Source organism: Centropristis striata, chromosome 17 (genome assembly GCF_030273125.1).
Source record: "Centropristis striata isolate RG_2023a ecotype Rhode Island chromosome 17, C.striata_1.0, whole genome shotgun sequence".
Lineage (NCBI taxonomy): Eukaryota > Metazoa > Chordata > Actinopteri > Perciformes > Serranidae > Centropristis > Centropristis striata.
Window position 1 is genome coordinate 11,247,552 of NC_081533.1, and position 20,956 is coordinate 11,268,507.

Sequence of the window (20,956 nt, forward strand, 5' to 3'; positions counted from 1 at the left end):
GGAAAACCTGGTGGGCCTCACATACTAAAGGGTGCCACGTGCGAGGCAACACTCATCGAGAGACGTGACTAAGGGAGTTGAGAGAGTAAGACCTTTCTTCTCATAAAATCAGCCTGGGAACTTAAAAACTACTGTCATCTACAAAAATGAAGCTTTTTTGTCAAAATACAATCTAGTTTTATTCTATAGCCTCATGAAACACAGAGGTGAACACACACATGGAGATAAACTTTAAGACAGGCAATACAACAGGCTGGATAAAAAGTCTCATAGAGTACAACTTGACCTTAACTGGGAATGAATAAACCTCTACATGGATGCAAGCAACTCCAGTGTGGTGTGAACAACAAAAAAAATCACAACTTTAAAAACAAATGTAACAAAAACAATGTAACATTAAAACATATAGTACAGAATAGCCACAGCTTTTTCCAGTTATTTCAGCATGGAATAAATAGCGTGATTGATTGTCAACCCACTTTTCTTCTTGAAGGGACAGTTCACCCCAAAAATGAAAAAAACATAATTATTTTATTCTTACAATACTGTCCACTCTCCTGAGCGAGCTAACCTAACGGGTCAGTTGAAGACGATGTTCCCACATCATCAAATACTGATGCTTTGGGTTGGTAGTACACTCTAAGAAAATAATTTAAAATCGTAAAAAAAAAAAAAAAAGAAAAAAAAAGAAAAAACAGTAAGAAGTCAGGCAGCAGAATTTGCCAAACACTTACCGTCAAATAAGTAAGTTATTTTACAGATAATTTCTTTCAAATTACAGATGATATACATTACATATCTGTATTAAAAGAAATAGATATCTGTAGAATAACTAAGTTTTTTGTGTTTGGTAACTTTTGCTGCCTGACTTCTCAGTTTTTTTCCCTGATTTATGATGTTTTTTTGTTTGTATTTTTTAAATATAGTTCACTATAATTTAACATTCAAGACTATGACGCAATTTAAATTTAAAGGTTAATATTTGTATTAAAAGTAAACTTGTAAAATAATATAGGACATTTCTGGATTTTTTATTTTTTTTACAGTAAAGGGACAGAACGCCAACCCAAAGCGTCTGTATTAAATGACGGGGAATGAGATTAAGGAACATACTGCCTTTCTCCAGTATCGTGTACTGCGCCTTTAATGTTTACATCTCACTCTGTTACAAGCATGATCCTATCGTCCGTGAGTCGATGCATCCTTTCTTGTGCACGGTGATACAGTTGACAGGTGTGTTTTGGTAGAGATAAATAGTTATGACATGAAACTGTTAAAAACAAGGTCTGTGGATATCTTTATTAACCGTCTGGAGTCGCCAATCACATGACTCCTTCATCCCTGCTGTCAACTTCCCTCTAAAGTACTGGAGAACAGGTCAAATATATTTAGTATAAAAATATATTAATCCTCTTTTTACCTCTTGTGTGTTATATTTGCAACCTGTGTTCGCATTTGCACCATTTAAAACTCTTCATCAATCAAAAAAACATGAATTTCAAAACCCGAAAATCCCAAATTTAAGTTTTTTGTGTGTTTTTTGTGTTGAAAATGTTGATCCATTAAGTCAAAGTGAAAAAATAATAATTATCAGGTCATATAGGCGAGGTTGATGATACCAGCATGTCATGGTAAAACTTTTTAAGTGGTATATATAGGCAGAATTAAAAGGGTTAAAAACCAAACAAAATAGCCCAAAACTCAAAAGGGTTTATCAGGTCATGATTAAAAATAAATAAATTCTGGCATCAACATTGCTAATGAGTTTTTCAAATGTTTTTTTTTTGCCCTGTACCAACGTATATCAAAACATTCTAGGTTTATAAATAAATAAGAGGAAAAATAAACATCTCTTTTTTAATTTTTTGGGGTGAACTGTACCTTTAAATAACAATTCATAAATATAGATATAACATAAATAGCATTAAACATAATAGTAAAGATCCGTAAGACTGTTTTACAGTAACGACTGCTTCAACACAAGTTCCACTAAAGCTCATTTTACCGTGAGGTCGGCTTATTTTACTGAAAACATACACAAGTGCAGCCAGTGAGAAGTTTTTAAATCAGTCTGTAAATAATACGTGTAATCCACTCATTTATCCAACAGATGTAGTGCAGATCATGAGCTGTATCAGATCTCTCCTGCTATTGCTTTTTAAATTGGGTCATGCTCTTATTTTAGAAGCATAACTCCCTGTATTCCAACGAGAAAGGGAAGGGGCCAGGGAGGTGGTGACAGTGCCAAAGAAATAAGAGACTTCTTTCAACAGCAGTTAAGATGCCGTGGTAGGAACAGAGGGATTGCATAGTTCAGCAGCATCGTCTTTTAAATATTTTCCTATTGAGCATGTGGTTTTTCTTCCTGTTTTTCCATGTACCTGTGCAGCCCTGAAACCTTTTTCCCCCGCATATCACTCCTGTGGCTTGTTAGAAAAAAGGAGCGAGACGAGAGGTCTATTTTTACAAACGAGGGGGTGAGAAAGTGAGACAGAAAGGTGAGAATTCATGAGGCGAAAAAGCAAGCGCTGAGTTTATGTTGTTTTCACCGTGATGAGATGAGATTCTGGATGTTAATGTACAGAGAGAGTGGTTTCAACAGCCGCAGAATCAAAGGATTTCAACATGTGAACAAAAGGCCCCAAAATGTGTCAAATCTGTATATTCAAAATACAATATGGAGTTAATTATATATTTCTGCCTCTTTTTATAGAGAATTTGGGGTTGTGGGCAGTGGATTTTTAGGGGGAGATAGCAGGTCAACAATAAAAGTGGTGTACATCATCCGAAAGCTGTGAACCTGAAGATTAATTTGAAGAAAAATTAATTAATTCATCAATAGATTAAACCTATGAAGGTGTAAGAGGGTTTAGAACATTAATCTTTTTTTGGCTTTCTGAAGTCTATTTCCACGCTCAACTATAAGTTGTTGCAACAATTTGGGGGTTGACACCATTTTTTACATACATTTGGTGCTGAATTAGGCTTCTTTTTCAAATTTGAGAATGGATAAAATTGGTTTACAAAAAACCCCATTTCAGAGCAGGTTAGTTTCACCACTTTTCACTTTTTCAAAGAATTATGCAACCTGTCATTGGTTTGATGGAAAAATAAGAGTGAGTGTATAAATGTCAAACAGTTGAACTGCCATGTGTCAATAGTTTGTGCCTTCTGTGTTACCACCAATGTCATCGGTGGTAACACGGGGGTAGTATTTTGAGAAAAAGTTGCAAATTTATGAGGTTATAGGTGGCAATTCTATGAGAAAAAAAACTTGCAGATTTAGGAGATTAAAGTGTCAAATCTACGAGGAAAAAAAGTTGCAGATTTATGGGATTAAAAGTGGCAGGTCTGCAAGAAAAAAGAAAAAAAATTGTATGTTCTGTATGTTCCGAGTAGGGATGGCCGATTGGAAGAAACCTGCCAACTTGAGTATCTATAACATTGACAATCAGTTAATCGGTTAAATATATATATAGTTCTATGCAAAAGCCTGTTTTGATAACGGACGCTTTTATTTTGAAGGGATGAAAGGTTGATCATAAAACTAACTCAAGTGAGATTAAATTGTAAATATAACGTCAAGGAGATCAATGTTTTATGTTTTAGCCCCGAAGAGGCATGAGGTTAGTTTTCACAGTAATCTTGCATATTTAAGTGTGTTTTGTGTGAAAATTAGTTTTGGATCAAATTAAAACTAGTAATTCATGCTAGCAAGGTTGCATACAGTAAGCTAGTTTTGCTCAAATGAAACTTTCAGTTTGCAAACTTTAGCTTTATCCAACTTAATTCTCCGCTGGTTGGCTTATTGACGTACGGCCACAGAACTGAACGTTTGGCCGTGTTTCAGTTCAGTGATACTGATACACAGTCAGAGATAAAATTTAAATAAAAAAATACACAGATCGATTTAAAATTTCACGTAATCAACCAAATTCTTAACAACCATTAATCGATAATTGATTAATTATGGAATGATAAAACAATAAGTAGCTATTCCCGGTAAAGAACCACCTTTTTGTTTCCATTTTGTGCTATCCACGGCATTGTCGGAGCTGTAATGAAACTATTGAAACAGACGTGTTGGGGTCAAGCGCTGGCCCACGGCAGAAGGAAAGACACGATGACGATGACGAGGGAGAGGGAGAGCGGCAGCAGGAGGAGGAGGATGAGGGGGAGAGAGAGAGCGGACGGCCACAGAGACGCCAGGCGTTTGGAGCCTCGCGGCAGCTCGACTGGACTCCGCTGGACGTTCGGCCGGCAGATGACCAGAGGTCGCACCTGGGATATACTCTCCTGGAGGACAGAAAGGTAGGAGTTGTTATTGTTGACGACATAATCTACATTTGAATATTTTAAAGTCTTTTTTATTAAGGAAACTTTGCCGATTTTCAACCGGCTTTATGTCATTGCCGTATGAGTACACTGTAAAAAAAAAAAAAATCCAGAAATTAACTACATTATTTTACTGTTGGTTTTTTTTAAATGTCATTTTTTTAAAAGAAAAGGAAAATGACTTTTATTACAAATATTAACCATAAATTAATATATGGGGGCTTTATAATTTTTTTAAGTGTCATTCAATAGCTAAATTGACTTAAATGTTAAATTACAATCAATTATTACAATATTATATGTAAAAATAAATAAATACATCCTCACCTCATATTACTGAATGTAAAATTAAGGCAACTTTCTGTATAATATTTTTTTTTAAGTAAAAAAAAAAAAGTTATAATGGTAAATGAATATAATCGGATGTTGTAGTTTTTTTACAATATAATTAAATTGCTCAATGTTCTTGAATGTTAAATTACAGTGAAATCTATGTTAAAAATAATACATAAAATACAGATCATAGTGCTTTATATAAAATTAAGGCAACTTTCTGTTGTTTTTTTTACAGTAAAACTTAATATTTAATGTAAAAAAAAGTTATTTTTACAGAAATGTACTATATTATTTTACAGGGAGAAAAAAGAAAGAAATTATTTTTAAAAAAGCAATCGGTATAAAGTCATATTAATGTAAAAAAAAAAAACTTTAAAAAAGAATTGAATATTTTGCAGATATATATTTTATATTTTTTTAATTACAGATATTACTCTATATTATCTATATTATAACTTACAATTGTTTACTGTTATTTGTCGGTAAGTGTTTGGCAACTTTTGCTGCCTTTTTTTTCCCCCGATTTTTTTTCTTACAGTGTAGAGTAAATACCAAATGAATATTATTGTAGAAGACAATCCGCTAGCATCCATCCCTACTCTATTTATTAATAAATGAATTAATTAATTTACATACAAAGGTTACTGACAGCAGAATATGCAACATGGAAGAAAAAATAATGTAGTGCTCCCTAATTAGTGTTAAGGCAGTTCTCTCTCGATCGTGTGTCTGAGTTTCTGTTTCTTTCCAACCAAAATTGTATTGAACCAAATACAATGTATAGGATTAAGCTGGGATACTGCCTCTGTTACTGCTGTTGCCTAAAAGCTCGTACAGCTGTGACAATTGCAGATAATAAACAGAAATTGGGCTAATTAGACTTCACGTTGCTGTGTCTTATACCTCCAGTATGGTCCTGCTGTGTGCTCTGTCAGGACTGAGCCTGAGGTTCCAGCGGTGTGACCTGTGGCTCCGCCCCCCGTCGTCCTCGCTCTCCGTGGTGTCTTGCCGTGCGACCCGCGGACGCTTACGTCGCCGCGAGCTGATTCGCTGAAGGGAACCCGGCTCCTGGAGTCTGAACCAGTCGGGGGTTAGCAATGAGCACAAGGTCAGAGGACTAAAAAAAAAATCAAAGCTGAGTGTGAATATGCATGTGTGCATTACAAACCTGCAATCTGTGTCCTCGATATCAGCGTCTGCATCGCTCTCCCCCTGAGGGTCAGACAGGACACACTCCTCCTGCACAGAAAACACACATTTTTAAACAAATATGTCATAAAATATAAAAATATCCATGCTTATAGAGGGCAAATATAATATACAGCTAATAAGCTCCTATAAACTCCTCATTTACTGTATCTGTATCTTTTATTTTGGAGGTATCAGATATAATGCAGATGAATCATGACCGACCGCCACTATTTGTAAACCCAAAACAACAACACTCGATGATGCCATTTGACTGTGTGCGTGTGCTCATGCGTCACTTATTAATATCACCATTGTTTTAATGTGTGAGTCAGCTGACACCTCTACACATGACTAATGAGCTCAGAGACACATAATCCTACTCAGTTCACTTCCATTGCTCACATGCTAATTAAAATAAAAAGCTGCCGTTCATTGATAAGGACTTTGGTTTATGGTCTAAAGTTGTTCTCCATGATTCTCTCTTTTTTATGCATTATAAATAAAAAAAAAAAAACAAAGAAGTTATAACATAGACATTTACTGTATTATTTTACTGTGTGTGTGCAAATACCATTAAAAAAAATAATCTTTTATTGCGAAAGAAATACATTTAAAAAATGCATTTTATTTTTGCAAATAAAACTTGAAATAAAAAAAATAGAAGAAAAGTTGAAATCAGTAAATTAAAATAATGGGACATTTTTGCAGTATTGTTCAATTGCTTAATGGTCTCAAACTACATTAAATTTCAGTGAATTCTATGCAAAAATACAAAATATACATCACATTGCTATAAATAAAAATTAAGGCTTAAAATAATGTGTTTTTCTAATTAAATGTTATATTTAATGTAATTTCTTTTTTACATTAAATACATTTTTATAGTGATACAATTTTTTAAGGAATGTAAAGCAAAATCTTATTCAATTAAAAAAACCCTGAAATGTGTTATTTTATAGGGTTTTTATTCTTGTTCTTTTACAATAATACTTTAAATTGAATGTAACTATTTTTTAAAGAAAATGTTTTAAAAAATCATAATATAGAAATTTACTGTATTGTTTTACTGTTTCTTCATATTTTTTTCTACATCAAATGCAAATGCCACGAAAACTTAATTATTTAAGTTTAATGTAATAAAAATTACAAAATGTAAAGCAAAATCTTATTACAGTACAATAAAGTGTTATTTTATAGGTTTATTCTTGTTCTTTTATAATAAATCTTTAAAAAGAAAATTATTTAAAAAAGGTTTAAAAAAAAGTCATTAGAAATAAAAAAAAATCTATATATTAGTTATAGTAATTTATTGTATATTTTCCTTATTTTAAAGTAAATTCACTGTAAAATAACTTAAACGGTTTCTTACTGTTGTACAACAAAACATTCTCTGAGGTTTTTTTGTGACCAGGAACATAAATTATGTCGTAACTCTCAGTTTTAAATATATCCGACTGTACTTGTAATGACCCCTGGTGTGAGTGGCGTGTGCATCACATGCTGCAACCTTGAAACGAGCTTTCAAACCCACAGCTGCCGACTAAAATAAAAGCAACATAAACATATAAATCTTCAGACATATGTGGGTCAAATTCTACACATGTCTGAAGTTGTCACACTTTACCTCTGTGCCGTATCCCTCAGAGTACCTGGTTACGGTTACTCTGTTTTTTCCACAGTGTTCACACAGCAGCGTGTCCTGAGAACACAAAACATTGTTGAATTAAAGACAGAAAGTATGTTCTGTCCGTTTCGATTCAGACATATTGTAAGGAACACACAGACAGCAGCAGATAGATAAGAGAGGTCAGTAGGAAGTTAAAGGTTTATATTTAGAGCACGATAACAGATGAAGAAACACTCTGAGCGGCGGCCGCAGACACTTAAGTGGGAAGCCTGAGCACTCACCGGCGTGGGCGTGTGTGCTTCTGAATAAAGTGTACAGGGACCGGCCTCGCACAGACACACTACATCAACCTCTCCACAACTCGCCCCCATCTGAGACAGAGAGACAATAAAGACAGAGAGGAGAAACAACTGGTGACTTATGTGAAGCTTTCCGTCCCTTTTATTGTTAGCCAGCAGCAAATTAACACAGTGAGCTAAAGGAAAAAGAGTGAAACAGTAGAAAACAACATGCAGATAGAATCACATGTCGTCAGCGAATGGTTTTAATTTCGTGCATCGCTGTCGGTGGCTCGGTGATGCAATTAATGGCTTTTAACCTTTGTCCACCTACTCAAATTTTAGACGGCTCAGAAGTGGAGGAGTTGACTGGCACCGGCAGACATTTGAGTTATGAAGGCTGATAAATTCATGTGATTCAGTCAAAGGAACATCAGAGGTACACAGTGATATATTACCTGTTCCAGTGTTTCCCCCTTTGGTCTTGTATCTTTAGTTATAGTTGCACAACAAGTTCTCCAACGGCAGAAGAGGTCGTGTGTCAGTACCACAAATTACGGCATATACAGTCATGGAAAAAGTTATTAGACCAGCCTTTTTCTTCAATTTCTTGTTTAGTTTAATCCCTGGTACAACTAAAGGTACATTTGTTTGGACAAATATAATAATAACAACGAAAATAGCTGATATCTAGACATTTTCCAGTTTTCTTAATAATAACCAAAATCATTATAAACAAGGGTGATCTAGTGAGTTTTTCCATGACTGTAGGTACGTGTCGTGGCTCGCGGTACAACAGTGCATTCTAAAAATAGCACACACGGTACGGTCCGCGGTTTTAAAAAAAAAGGCTGCAGTTTTGGTGGATTTATGTTGTAAAACAAAAAACAAAATTGACGTTTTTAAGGGATTTAACAGGCTGAGTTGCAAACCACGAAAGCCTCTGCAGCTGCGTCGATTAATTTGCTATTCATGAGACCACAAGAAAAGTCAAGACACGATATTATTGCGATTTTAAGCATTTTGCGATATGAAGAGGATTTCGATACCCATTCTTGGGGTTTTTGCTTGATAACAGTGTGACAATTGATCAAAACTGACAAAATAATTGACTCACGATTGCAGCATTAGTGTCAGGAACTTCTGTTGGTAACCAGTGGAGTCGCCCCCTGCTGGCCATTTGAAATAATTTTAAGGCTTATTTTAGGATTTAAGGCACTTCTGCATTGTTTTCAGGCCAATATGTTGTTGCTTGAAAAGAGCGTAAAAGCTAGAGATGTGAATCACCAGAAGCCCCACTATACGATTTTATCCTGATACTTGAGTCACGATACGATATTATTGCGATTTTAAGCATTTTGCGATATGGTGAGTATTGCGATACAATATATTGCAATTTAACTGTTTAACTGCATTTTGTGTCCAAAAAAATTTAATTCAATCAAGAATTGTTTTGTCATTTAAGAGAAAATTCTCAGTCTATTCACCTCACTTCAGCCTTTTTATTTCTCCACAATGAGAATCAAACCCACAGACTGACCAACAAAGTAAAGACCCGCCTTGCGATGCTATGATTGGTCAGGCCCTTATGTCCATCTGGCTTAACATCCTTTTGACTTAACATTAAAAAGTCTATGGAGGAATGTTTTCTCAACTGGCTGGTTTACTCAGATCGTAAGTCAGTGGGCCATCAAACCCGACTTTGTTTTGTTCAGTTTAGTGGGAAAATGGTAAAAGTTGTTGATCGGTTTGTCGATTAATGTGTGACAGCAACTTTAGGATTATGGTTAACTTATAATTAAGTGAGGTCTTATGTAGTTTTTTTTTGTGGTTAATAAACACATTTTTACGAATGCTACACTTGCGTTTTGCGAACTTCTTCCAAACAAAAGACCTGTTAAAACCATTGGATTTAATATTTAAAATATTCCTATGAGTATTTTAGCACTCTATGTCTACCAGAAAGGACAAGTTAGCTGTTAGAAAGCTAATGTTGTGAGTGACAAAGTGTCATATGCTTTAGCTTAACTTGCAGAAATGTAGTAAGTCTACAACTGACTTTGGAAATTTGTGACTTTGTGACAAAATGCGCCATATAACTAAGGTAACATTAAATACTGCAGATGTGTCACATCTGTCTATGTCTGTATCCACTTTTGTCCTCTTAAAGGTTCAGGGTTTTTTTTTTTGGTTCTTCAGCTTGTAAAAACATAGTTATGGATCTTTACGATGTCGGTAGAGCATCTCACCACACAGAATCTTTTAGAATCAACTCGGGTCATATTCTTGTTTGAGAATACACTCTATTGGTTTCAACTCTGACCGGCTCTAGTGAAGTTCTTGTTTTTTTTTCTCTCCAGACATTAGCAGTAAATCAATTTTTGAAAGTGGCTGAATGTTAGAGAGTCCACGCGCCAATGCAAGGCAGTTAATCTCTGTGGCGCCTCATGACATCATCTTCGCATCACATTTTAATAACTTTAGCGGTTTAGTTAACAGACACTTGACTGGGGCAACACAGGAATTCATATTTAGCATTATCTTAGCATTAGCATTATCTTTTTTTTTTATCTTTAGCATTATCATCTTTAGCATTATTTTTTTATCTTTAAAAAAATACTTTTTCTTGCCTGGCGAGGAATGCCATACAATTATGAGGAAAAAATACTCATATTTAGTAATAAAATGTTACTTTGTGGGAATGAAAGGCCACAATTTGTGATGATTCTAAGCCTGCTTTTCTGTTTCTCCAGCATCTCAGAGTATGCAGGTATAACAGGTATAAATAAATGACCTCACCTCACAGTCATTGTCAGACGTCTCTCCGGAGGAAAAGAGGCCGTGGGAGTCAGGTTCCCTCCGCAGCATGACCTCTGACCTGGCTCACACACTCACATAGACCTGCTGCAGCACAGAAAACAGCAGAGAAAGTAGCTCAGTGACATCAATCAAGGCTTTTGTGGAAGTTTTTTTTCTTCTTGACATTGAAAATTTGAAGACTGAGAGGCTTGTGTATTGATTAACATATATGTCATAAATAGAAGAGAATAGAATTCAATATTTTAAGTGAAGTTAGGTAATTATGATCCAATCATATTGTTTTTGTTTTACAAAATCTGGTTGTCCCAATTAATGATACCAAGCAAATTCTAATTAATTAAAGGGTTTGGGGTCAAATGGTTTATAATTCACAAGTAATGGGTCTATTGATTGTTTGATAAGTAATTAATTTAACAAAAATATGTCATATAGGACTAATATTCCTAGGATGGATGGATGGATGGATGGATGGATGGATGGATAGATAGATAGATAGATAGATAGATAGATAGATAGATAGATAGATAGATAGATAGATAGATAGATAGATAGATAGATAGATAATAAATAATAAATACATAGATGAATAAATGACATGATAATAATGTCAATATGCTATTTAATATACCATCCATTAATTATAGTATTATAGAATTGTGGTAATAAAAAGGGATATGAATTGATTATTGAAATAGAATAAAAAATGAAAAAGATTAATCATAAAACAAATAACAAAACTATTATTAAATGTTAAAATTAAATGTTTCTATTTATTAGCAATAGACAAACAATTTGTGGAGGGAAGTTACCAAATACATAGATGAATAAATTACGTGATCATTTTTTATATGTGCCATTAAATATTACCATGTATTAATTGAGAAAAAGGGACATAAACTGAATTTTGAAATAGAATAAAAAATGGAGAGAAAAAAAACCCTATAAGCAGATATCATATATATCGTCACCCTGTTAAAATAATCGCCTAATTGATTTTTTTCAAGTTTTGCAGTAAACACAAAAAAAAATTCACCAAAAGTGTAACATATGACATTTATTGATCATTTCGCTCAAAAAGGATGTAACAAAAGATGGCTATTGGTATAGTAATAACACTGTGTGTAAATTATGTAACTTAAGAGAAATAAATGACTTAGGCAATTTTTGAACATGCCTTTGTGACTTAAGCAAGATATGGTAACACTTTATTTTGAAGGTGTCTACATAAGAGTCACACAAGCCTGTCAGAAACATGACATGACAAGTATCATGAGCATTAATGTTACTTCAAAGTGTCATTAATGTTCATGACACATCCCGTGTCATGTTTATGACACGCTCATGGCACTCTTATGTAGACACCTTCAAAATAAAGTGTTACCAATATTAGTGTCAACAATAAAACAGTGATAAACTAAACTGATTACTAAACAATCTCCCTCTAGCTCTTCTTTGCTGGGTTCTTATCTGATGCCTATGAATGTGGCAAATTGTCAAAGAAGTGATGATCTTAAAGGGGTAAAATCACATGATCTGATCAACTGAGGATGGAGGCGATTTTACCACAGGCGGCAAAAAAAAAAAAAAATTGACAAAAAATGACTTAGGCGATTATTTTAACAGTGTGACGATATACATAATAAGGATAATATAGGGAAAGTGCAAAATTTCAGGGTTTTTTTTTTCAAATTAGTGAATAAATTGTATTATGTTTTTTGTTTTTAACTTGCAGACAGTGGTGTACAGATGATGCTGTCTTTACGCAAACAGCCTCACTGTAACATCTGCTCAGCAGTGAGCCCGCACTCACATTACGTAATAGCCTACGACAGTTCAATGTGAGAGCCGAACAACTTTTCAGACTGTCAACGTCAACAAATCAGGTTTTATAATCGCATTCAAACACGCAAAATATGTTCTAAAAATAAGACACATTTGAGGTAGAAAGGGAAATAACTCCTAATTTTAAAGCGATGGTAAAACAGAACAAAGTGTGACCCTTTTTTTGTTTTGTTTTTTACCTTTAGAGCATCCTGTCCAGGAACACGGATTATAAAAGCCATAACAAAGTGGATGTGTGTTCAGAGGAGGAGCGGCGGCACGCGGCGCTGCTGCTGGTCATCGTGGCGCGGGGAAGCCGTGAGCTCGCGCTGCTGCTGCCTGTCAATGTTTGACATTGTAGCAAATCCTCCGCGTGACGTCAGCACGAGCGGTGATGACGGGCAGCTACAGAGGCGCGCGCTCCCGACCGGGACACCGAATGTTCCCACGAGCGACGCGGGAGCGCGCAAAGCTGAACGCAGGCGAAGGATGGGGAGGGGGGAGGGGGGACTTCCGTTATGGAACTTTCAAAATAAAAGAGTAGGGAATTGAAGAAAAGTCAAAACAACAGGTCAAATAGCCCCAACCAAGTATTATTGAGTATATCGTGACCCTGTTAAAATAATCGCCTAACTCATTTTTTCAAGTTTTGCAGGAAACAGAAAAAACTTTACCAAAAGTATAACATATGACATTTATTGATAATTTCACTCAAAAAGGCGGTAACAAAGGATGGCTATTGGCAAAGTAATAACACTGTGTGTAAATTGTAATTAAAAATTAAATGTAATTTAAGAGAAATAAATGACTTGGGCAATTTTTGAACATGCCTTTGTGACTTAAGCAAGATATGGTAACACTTTATTTTGAAGGTGTCTACATAAGAGTCACACAAGCCTGTCAGAAACATGACATGACAAGTATCATGAGCATTAATGTTACTTCAAAGTGTCATTAATGTTCATGAAACATCCCATGTCATGTTTATGGCACGCCCATGTCAATCTTATGCAGACACCTTCAAAATAAAGTGTTACCAATATTAGTGTCAACAATAAAACAGTTATAAACTAAACTGATAACTAAACAATCTCCCTCTAGCTCTTCTTTGCTGGGTTCTTATCTGATGCCTATGAATGTGGCAAATTGTCAAAGAAGTGATGATCTTAAAGGGGTAAAATCACATGATCTGATCAACTGAGGATGTAGGCGATTTTACCATAGGTGGCCGGCGTCATGAGGAGATGATTTAGGAAAAAAACAAAACAATTTTGACAAAAAATGACTTAGGTGATTATTTTAACACTGTGACGATATACAGGTGCATCTCAATAAATTAAAATATGATTAAAACATTATTAAAAACCTATTTATTCTCCTTGGTGTCTAGTCTCAACTAGCAAGAATCCTTGGCTTTTTTTTTACTTTTTACTCTTTTCTTTTTTAACTCTAACTCTGTTATTAGATTGAGTTTTTATTACTTTTTTTATTATTTCATGGTTTTTAGTGTTTTATTGTTTTCCTTGTTTTATTTATTAATATATTTGTGTATGATTTTAATGTATTTTAATAACTGTACAGCACTTTGGTCAACTGGGGTTGTTTTTAAATGTGCTCTTTAAATAAACTTTGACTTGACTTGATGGAAAAGTCCATTTCCAGTAGTTCAAGTCAAATAGCCCCAACCAAGTATTGAGTCATATAGATGGACATAATTCTCAGAGGCCAACATTTCCTTATTAAACATACTTTTTAAAATGTTTGTAATATTCAATTTTTTTTTGAGAGACTGAATATTAGGTCTTCATTAAATGTAAGCCATAATCATTATGATAAGAAGAAATTAAATAAATGAAGACATGAAATGGTTCATTCTGTGTGTAATGGATCTATATAATGTGTTATTTCACCTTTTTTAATTGAATTACTCACATAAATACACTTTTCCATGATATTCTAATTTATTGAGATGCACCTGTATAGATGGACATACTTTTCAGAGGCCAACATTTCCATATTAACCCATAAGAACCCAGACCCAGTTATCCTTAAAGGATGTGTTCTATAAGTGAACCACATAGAACACATTTCTGATGTTTAAAAAAAAAAAAATACTACCCCTAAATGTCAAAGATCTGTGATGTGACATAAACGTTACAATGGGCGTTTATGGTATTTATGTTTATGATATTTCTTATTTTAAAATAGAAAAAACTAGACACATTTTCTGCTTACAGAGACACAAATTTACCTTTTTATTTTGCACCTCCATAACATTTATCAAAATTGTGACTTTAATTTGTTCAGGAAATATGGTCAGAACAAGTTAAATCCAACACAGGACACAACTATTACTGGATTAGAATCGTTAAATGGGTTAAATGGGCTTAGCCTAGTAACAAAAAATAAGCTTTTTAAAATTAGCTACTTTTACACATTTCTGTTTCCAGTCCCACAGTATATACGTCTCTTAGGGATTTAATGAGTTAAGGTGAAGCATAAAGCTGAATATGGGAGATTCTAGAAGATTTAAAGTGTTTGTTACACGGGTGTCACCGTGGGTTCTTATGGGTATAAACATACTTTTTAAAATTGGTCTTTATAGTAAACATTTTTGAGACACTGAATTTTAGGTCTTCATTAAATGTAAGCCATAATCATTATAATTAGAGGAAATTAAATAAATTAAGACATGAAATGTTTCATTCTGTGTGTAATCGATCTATATGATGTGTATATAATTTTATTTCTAAAAACTAACAGTATTTATGGATGGAGGTATATCCAATATTCCCTCTGTTGACTTTTCTAGGTTAAAAAAAAAAAAAGGGGGGGGGGGGGGGGGGGGGGCATTATTTAATGTTCAGATTTCTGTTCTGGAAATGTAAGCACATTATCACATAGTTGATCATTTAATAGCTCATTTTCATATTTTAACCTAACACTTCAGAAAACTTAATCGAAAAAAATAATGTCTGAATGTCAGTAATCAAAATGGGAAGTTTCGTGATGATATCATATAGTTAAGATTTTCTCCCCTGATTCTCCTGGCTGGACAGGATTTGGTGTTGATGTGGCAGTTTGTGAAACAGACAGATTTCCCACGGGGGGGACGGATGTTTCCGGATGGTTTCCTTTGATGAAACTGGCCCTGGACTCTCTGTGTGTCTGTCTGGCGGTGGTTGTGTATATATACATTTGTGCATCTTGTTTCATCTGTCATCTGTCCCACCAGAACCACTGAAGGCTGTTCAACTCTCTCAGGACCCTTACAGCAAGATTACAATCAGGCCAGGAAGAACATGTAATCACTGCCAGTTCACTTTGAGAATATTCAAGTTGTGAAGAAACAGAGCTTGAGTCTGTCTGTTTGAACCAGGAGACTCTGATTTATAAATCCTATAAATAAATATGAATAAAAGGCATACATTTTACACTACACTGTTAAAAAAATTTTTATATATATTTTCCAGAAATGTACTGTATTATTTTTGTTGTCTTTATATTTATTTATTTTATGTAAATTATTTTTTATTACAAATAAATATATCATTAAGGCCCCTTTGGATTTTTTTACATTAAAATTGAATGTAATTTCTTTTTCTAAGAAATCTTAAAAACAAACAAACAGTTAAAGTCTGTTAACACCATCATATTAAAGTAAAAAATATATATATATATATTTTTGGGGGGGTTATTATTGTTTTTTCTACATTACGTGCAAATGTGATATTTAAAAAAAAAAAGTTAAATTATTTTTATTACAAATATTAACCATAAAATGTCAGTTGAAATCTGTAAATTAATAAAATGGGATATTATCGATTCTTTTTAAAGTATTGTTCACAATGCACAATGAATAATTTGCTTAATGGTCTTGAATTTTTTTTTAAAAAAGGATTAGGATTAAGGTGTGTTATTTATCTGGCGGGAAGTGTTTGGCAACTTTTGCCAGATGTTAAAATAACACAACTTAATCCTAATTTATATATTTGACAGCTTTCATTATCTGTGTTTGGCAACTTTTGCCAGAATTTCTCGTTTTCTTTATGGGTTTTTTTTCTTACAGTGTAGTCCAGGTGGTTTGGTGAGATTGAGATCAATTACATGACTGTTTTGAATGATTACTTGATTTTATTATGACACCTGCACAAGATGAGCTGAGCAGTTCTTTGACAAAGATCTTGAAGTCAAATTAAAATGTGCACCATTCTTCTCAAAACATCTAATTTTCCTGAAAGACAATTACATACCAGTGTACCACGCTGCTGTGCACCACATTTATTGCAACAATGCAGTGGCAGCGGTGAGCAGCGAAGGTATGCAGGCTCCTCCTCTGGACCTGATGATTGGTGGCAGCACAAAACCACTTTCACATCACGATCCAGGGGCCAGAACCCAGCCAGAGGTAAAGAAGAGCAAAAACAAGTTCAGCTTTTATAAAAGGAGGTTAAACTGGATCACCGAGTGTCAGAGAAGTTTTGTGAATCACAATATCAAACATGGTTCACGATCTTGGAAGCAGCCCTGTATTTTCCTGGGACCCCCTAACAGATTAATCTACTGGAGTGATTTATATTTGTCTACACTGTAAAAAATAAAAATACTGTTTTTACGATCAATTTGAAGTTTTCCTGTAAAAAGAAAACACAGAAATTTGCCTCAGTTTTTATTATTATTTATTTTTTTACACAGAATTCACTGTAATTTAACATTCAAGACCATCAAGAAATCAAATAATACTGTAAACAAATTGTGTGACTACACTGTAAAAAAATCAGTTATATTACAGATACTTTCTTGAAATACAAATAATGTATATTAAATATCTGTATTTTAAAAAACAAATCTATAGAATAGTACTAATAGGGTTTTTTTAATATGACAGTTTTTACATTTTTGTTATGATTTCTTTTAAATAATTTTAATGCTAAATTTAAAGTTTTTGCAGATTTTTTATTGTATTTATTTATTCATACAGAATCAACTGTAATTTAATATTCAAGACCACTAAGCAAAGTATTTATTGTGAATAATACTGTAAAAAAAAAATCGATACTGTCCCATTATAGTAATTTAAAGATTTCAACTTCCATTTTATGGCTAATATTTGTAATAAAAATAATTAACTTTTTTTTTTTTTTAAATGTAGCATTTGTACTTAATGTAGAAAAAACAAGAAAATTCCTCTAAAAAATAATACAGTAAATTGTTGAAAAAAACTTTTTATTTTTTTATTCTATTTTACAGCAGTAGTAATAGTGTCTTGTGTCGTTTCTCGCCTTAAAAAACTCAAAATAACACAAATGCGATGCTCAACCCTCTTTAAAAAAACCCCACTGTTGATATATAGAAGTTTAAAACGGAGCTGGAGCTTTCCAAATGGAGCTCATTTTGTCCAAACTGTCCCCTGAGGCTCCCTGCCGCCTGCAGCAGGGCCACAGCTCCAGATAAAGTATAATTAGGGGCGACCTAATGGCCGAGGGAGGGATCCTCATTATGGCTGCATGTGGACCATGCAAATGACCCGTCTGAACAGAACTGTGTGTGATCCTGCAGACACTTTCTCACAGTGGGTTTGATCATAATTTGTTGCAATTGGTGGCGTTTGACTGATGTTTTTGCAACATTTTTTCCTTGTTTCCTGCAAAGTTGCAAAAATTTTGGATGCAGGATGCAAAAATTGGTCAGTCGTGCTGTTTTATGCGTTCACAGGGGAGAAGGGGAGGGAAGTAACAGATCTTCAGAGGCAGATAGAGAAGTTTGTGTATACACAAGTAGCAATACAAACAGGAGATGAAGGCTCGATAAGGAAATTAAGGGAAAGGGTGCAACTCAAATAAACCAAGAATGATGCACCAACGGACCAATCCACTACTCTCTCTCTCTCTTTTTGCTCACAAAAATTCACTCGCTGTCACATACGGACAGATAATCAAAGTCGAGCTGCAGAAACACGTCATTTTGATGTTCTGGCGGCGCTGCAGAAAGGCGTTCCTTGGATTTTTCTCATCAGAATTGTTTGCGGGACCGAACACAACCTCGTCACATGAATTCTTTCTCTTCCACTGAGGTCACTTTGAGGTGGACTTTTGGATCAAAGCGTCAGACGTGCAGGATAAAACGCTGCGCCCCGAGGCAATTGCAGGTTACGTCGCAGCGAGAACACCCACAGGTGGTTCCAAGATTGTGATTTGGTCGTGTGAGTTATGCGCTTCTGTGGTCGACAAGTGAGGCTGAGCATCCACAGAGGCTCATACACAGAGTCTGAAGACGGCACAGTGAGAGGGAGAGACGAGTTCAGCTGCCGTGTGGAACAATCTGACTCTAAAAGGGCCTCGTTTTGATCTAATATGAGGAAGGATCTTTTTTCTCGAGCTCAAAACAGAAATTATAAGCAGGTTTGTGAAGGTGATGCTCCTGAATATCAACAAACTTCTTTTTGAATCAGCTCTGAAGGCCCAATGAAGGAGTCGGACCAAGCCAAGGACTCCCCCCTGAGCTGGGACTTAGACCAGTCCTGGGGCTCGTTTCTGAAACAAGCTCAGCATCTTTGCCTCAACACTTTGGATTTCTCCGACCTCTGGGACGAAGAAGACAGCACAGAGGACGAGGGGACGACGAGTTCGACCAATGAAGCGTCATCGTCGTGTCTTGGAGCACCTCCAGCCCCTCCACCTCTCCCTCCCCCTCCTCCTCTTCCCCCGGCCTACGATAAAGACGCAGATGTCAAAGGTCGCACCTTGAAGCTCCACTGGAGGGCGCTGCAGAGCGTGGCTCCCCTTCCCAGAATGACCCGCTTCGGGACTCAGACTATCTGGGCCGGTCTCGAGCCGGTCCATCTGGACACCAACCGGCTGGAGTACCTGTTTGAATCTAAAGGCAGCAGCAGTTTTAATGTGGCCTCTGGGAGGCAGGTAAGACTGATGAGACAATATCCAGACATTGTGCAGTTACAGATTTTAGATAGAAACTGTGAGAATCCAAACGTTTTATCCATAGAAACAGAATAAGAGAAAGACTTACATTACTATTAAGAGCCACATATGTTTAACCTTACCACTGCAAAGAATTGTGACTTGTATAAACTTTCCAAAAAGCCAGCTTGCAAGAAGTTGGAGACTCACTGAGATGAGGTTTTGTAGTAACGATCAAACAAGCATTGCAAAGCATAGAGATGTTTTCTTTAAAATATCGCCAAAAATGCATCGTTTATCGTAGGAAGAAACTGTAAAAACAGAAATTTTCGCAGAAATTCAAACTTTCCGACAGTCCTTGAACGGCTCATGGGTTACAAAAGTTTCCGTTAGAAGAAGTGATCTAAAAGAAGCCTAAAATTTTGATTATTTCTGTCAAAAATGTCTCATTGAAAATGTCGCTAAAAATAAAGTGTTTGTAATAAGTAGATCCTGTTAAAAACATTAAATTCTGCTCCTCAGAGACACTGTGAAGCCATGATTGATTCTGATGAGACGAACGGTCACATGACAAATATTCACTGAAAATCTGTTTACACAGAGCTGAGAGGAGAGGACAGGAGAAGCTGGAAACATGTTAATAGTTCAATATGTATAACATGTGGGACACAATTTTTCCCCCCAACATTCATGACACTTGTGGGCACTTGGAAAAGTGTTGTATACATAAATTCCATTTTATTCCAATTAAAAAATAATAATAAATCAGAGAAATTCTACTTGCATTTTTTATTTTTTATGATTTATGTCATTATAACTGTGTTATTCTGCACAAAGGACATATTTGAGTTGTTCCCACTTCCAGCCATGATTGTGCTGATTCCATAGAGCTGCAGTACTTGTAGGTTATATATATATATATTATATTATATATTGCAGTGAAATACAAGGCCACAGTGAGTAAAATGTAGAAGAAGAAGGGCCAATTATTGGTGAAATAAAGGACTTGAAATATCTCTTTTCAAATAGAACTTCTACAGTATGTTAAAGCCACCCTAACATGCACTTACGAACATATTTATGTATAGTATCTTGATTAAACTGTCTCTTCTCTGCAGAAGCAGCCGTCAGTGTCAGTGTTGGGGATGAAGCGGAGTAACATCATCACCATCGCCCTGAGCAGCCTGCCCCCTCCGCGCCTCCTCCCCCCGGCCATCTACAGCATGGACAGCAGCGTGCTGGACAGAGAGGACGTGCAGGTACAGCCCAGGTCACGTCCTTACAGAATTGGAGCTTCAGCATTTTGCTCAACCTCTAAAGTTTTCTTCTGTCAGATGGACAATTTGTTGCCCTCGATGTATCTTTAAAATGAAACGGGAGCAGGATGCAGATTAGGACACACACAGCACATCAGGAGACTTTAATATTCATGCAGTACCAGTTAATCTCTTTCCACATTCTCTTCTCAAACAGCGGCTTAAAGCACTAATCCCAACAGAGGAGGAACTGTGTCTGATCAAGGAGGCCAAAGCACAGAGTCCCAACTCCCCTCTGGCCCCGGCCGAGCTCTGCCTGCTCACTTTGGGGGAAATCCCACATCTGACCTGCAGGCTGCAGCTGTGGGCCTTCGC

At 35.4% G+C, this 20,956-nt stretch overlaps 1 protein-coding gene across 2 annotated transcripts; it reads right to left on the reverse strand.

Moving 5' to 3' along the window:
- Window positions 1-811: 811 nt before the first annotated feature.
- On the reverse strand, window positions 812-12,885 carry si:ch211-63p21.1 (uncharacterized). 2 transcript variants are annotated; one of them, XM_059354691.1, is made up of 7 exons: window positions 12,609-12,885; window positions 10,567-10,668; window positions 7,771-7,860; window positions 7,487-7,561; window positions 5,840-5,910; window positions 5,575-5,746; window positions 812-4,296 (listed from the first exon to the last, which is right to left on the reverse strand). In XM_059354691.1, the coding sequence occupies exons 2-7, from the start codon at window positions 10,633-10,635 to the stop codon at window positions 4,090-4,092; spliced, it is 684 nt and encodes a 227-aa protein (XP_059210674.1). In that variant the 5' UTR covers window positions 10,636-10,668; window positions 12,609-12,885; the 3' UTR covers window positions 812-4,089. The 2 variants fall into 2 exon arrangements, with proteins under 2 accessions (XP_059210674.1, XP_059210673.1); XM_059354690.1 differs by having other exon boundaries at window positions 10,567-10,671.
- Window positions 12,886-20,956: the final 8,071 nt, after the last annotated feature.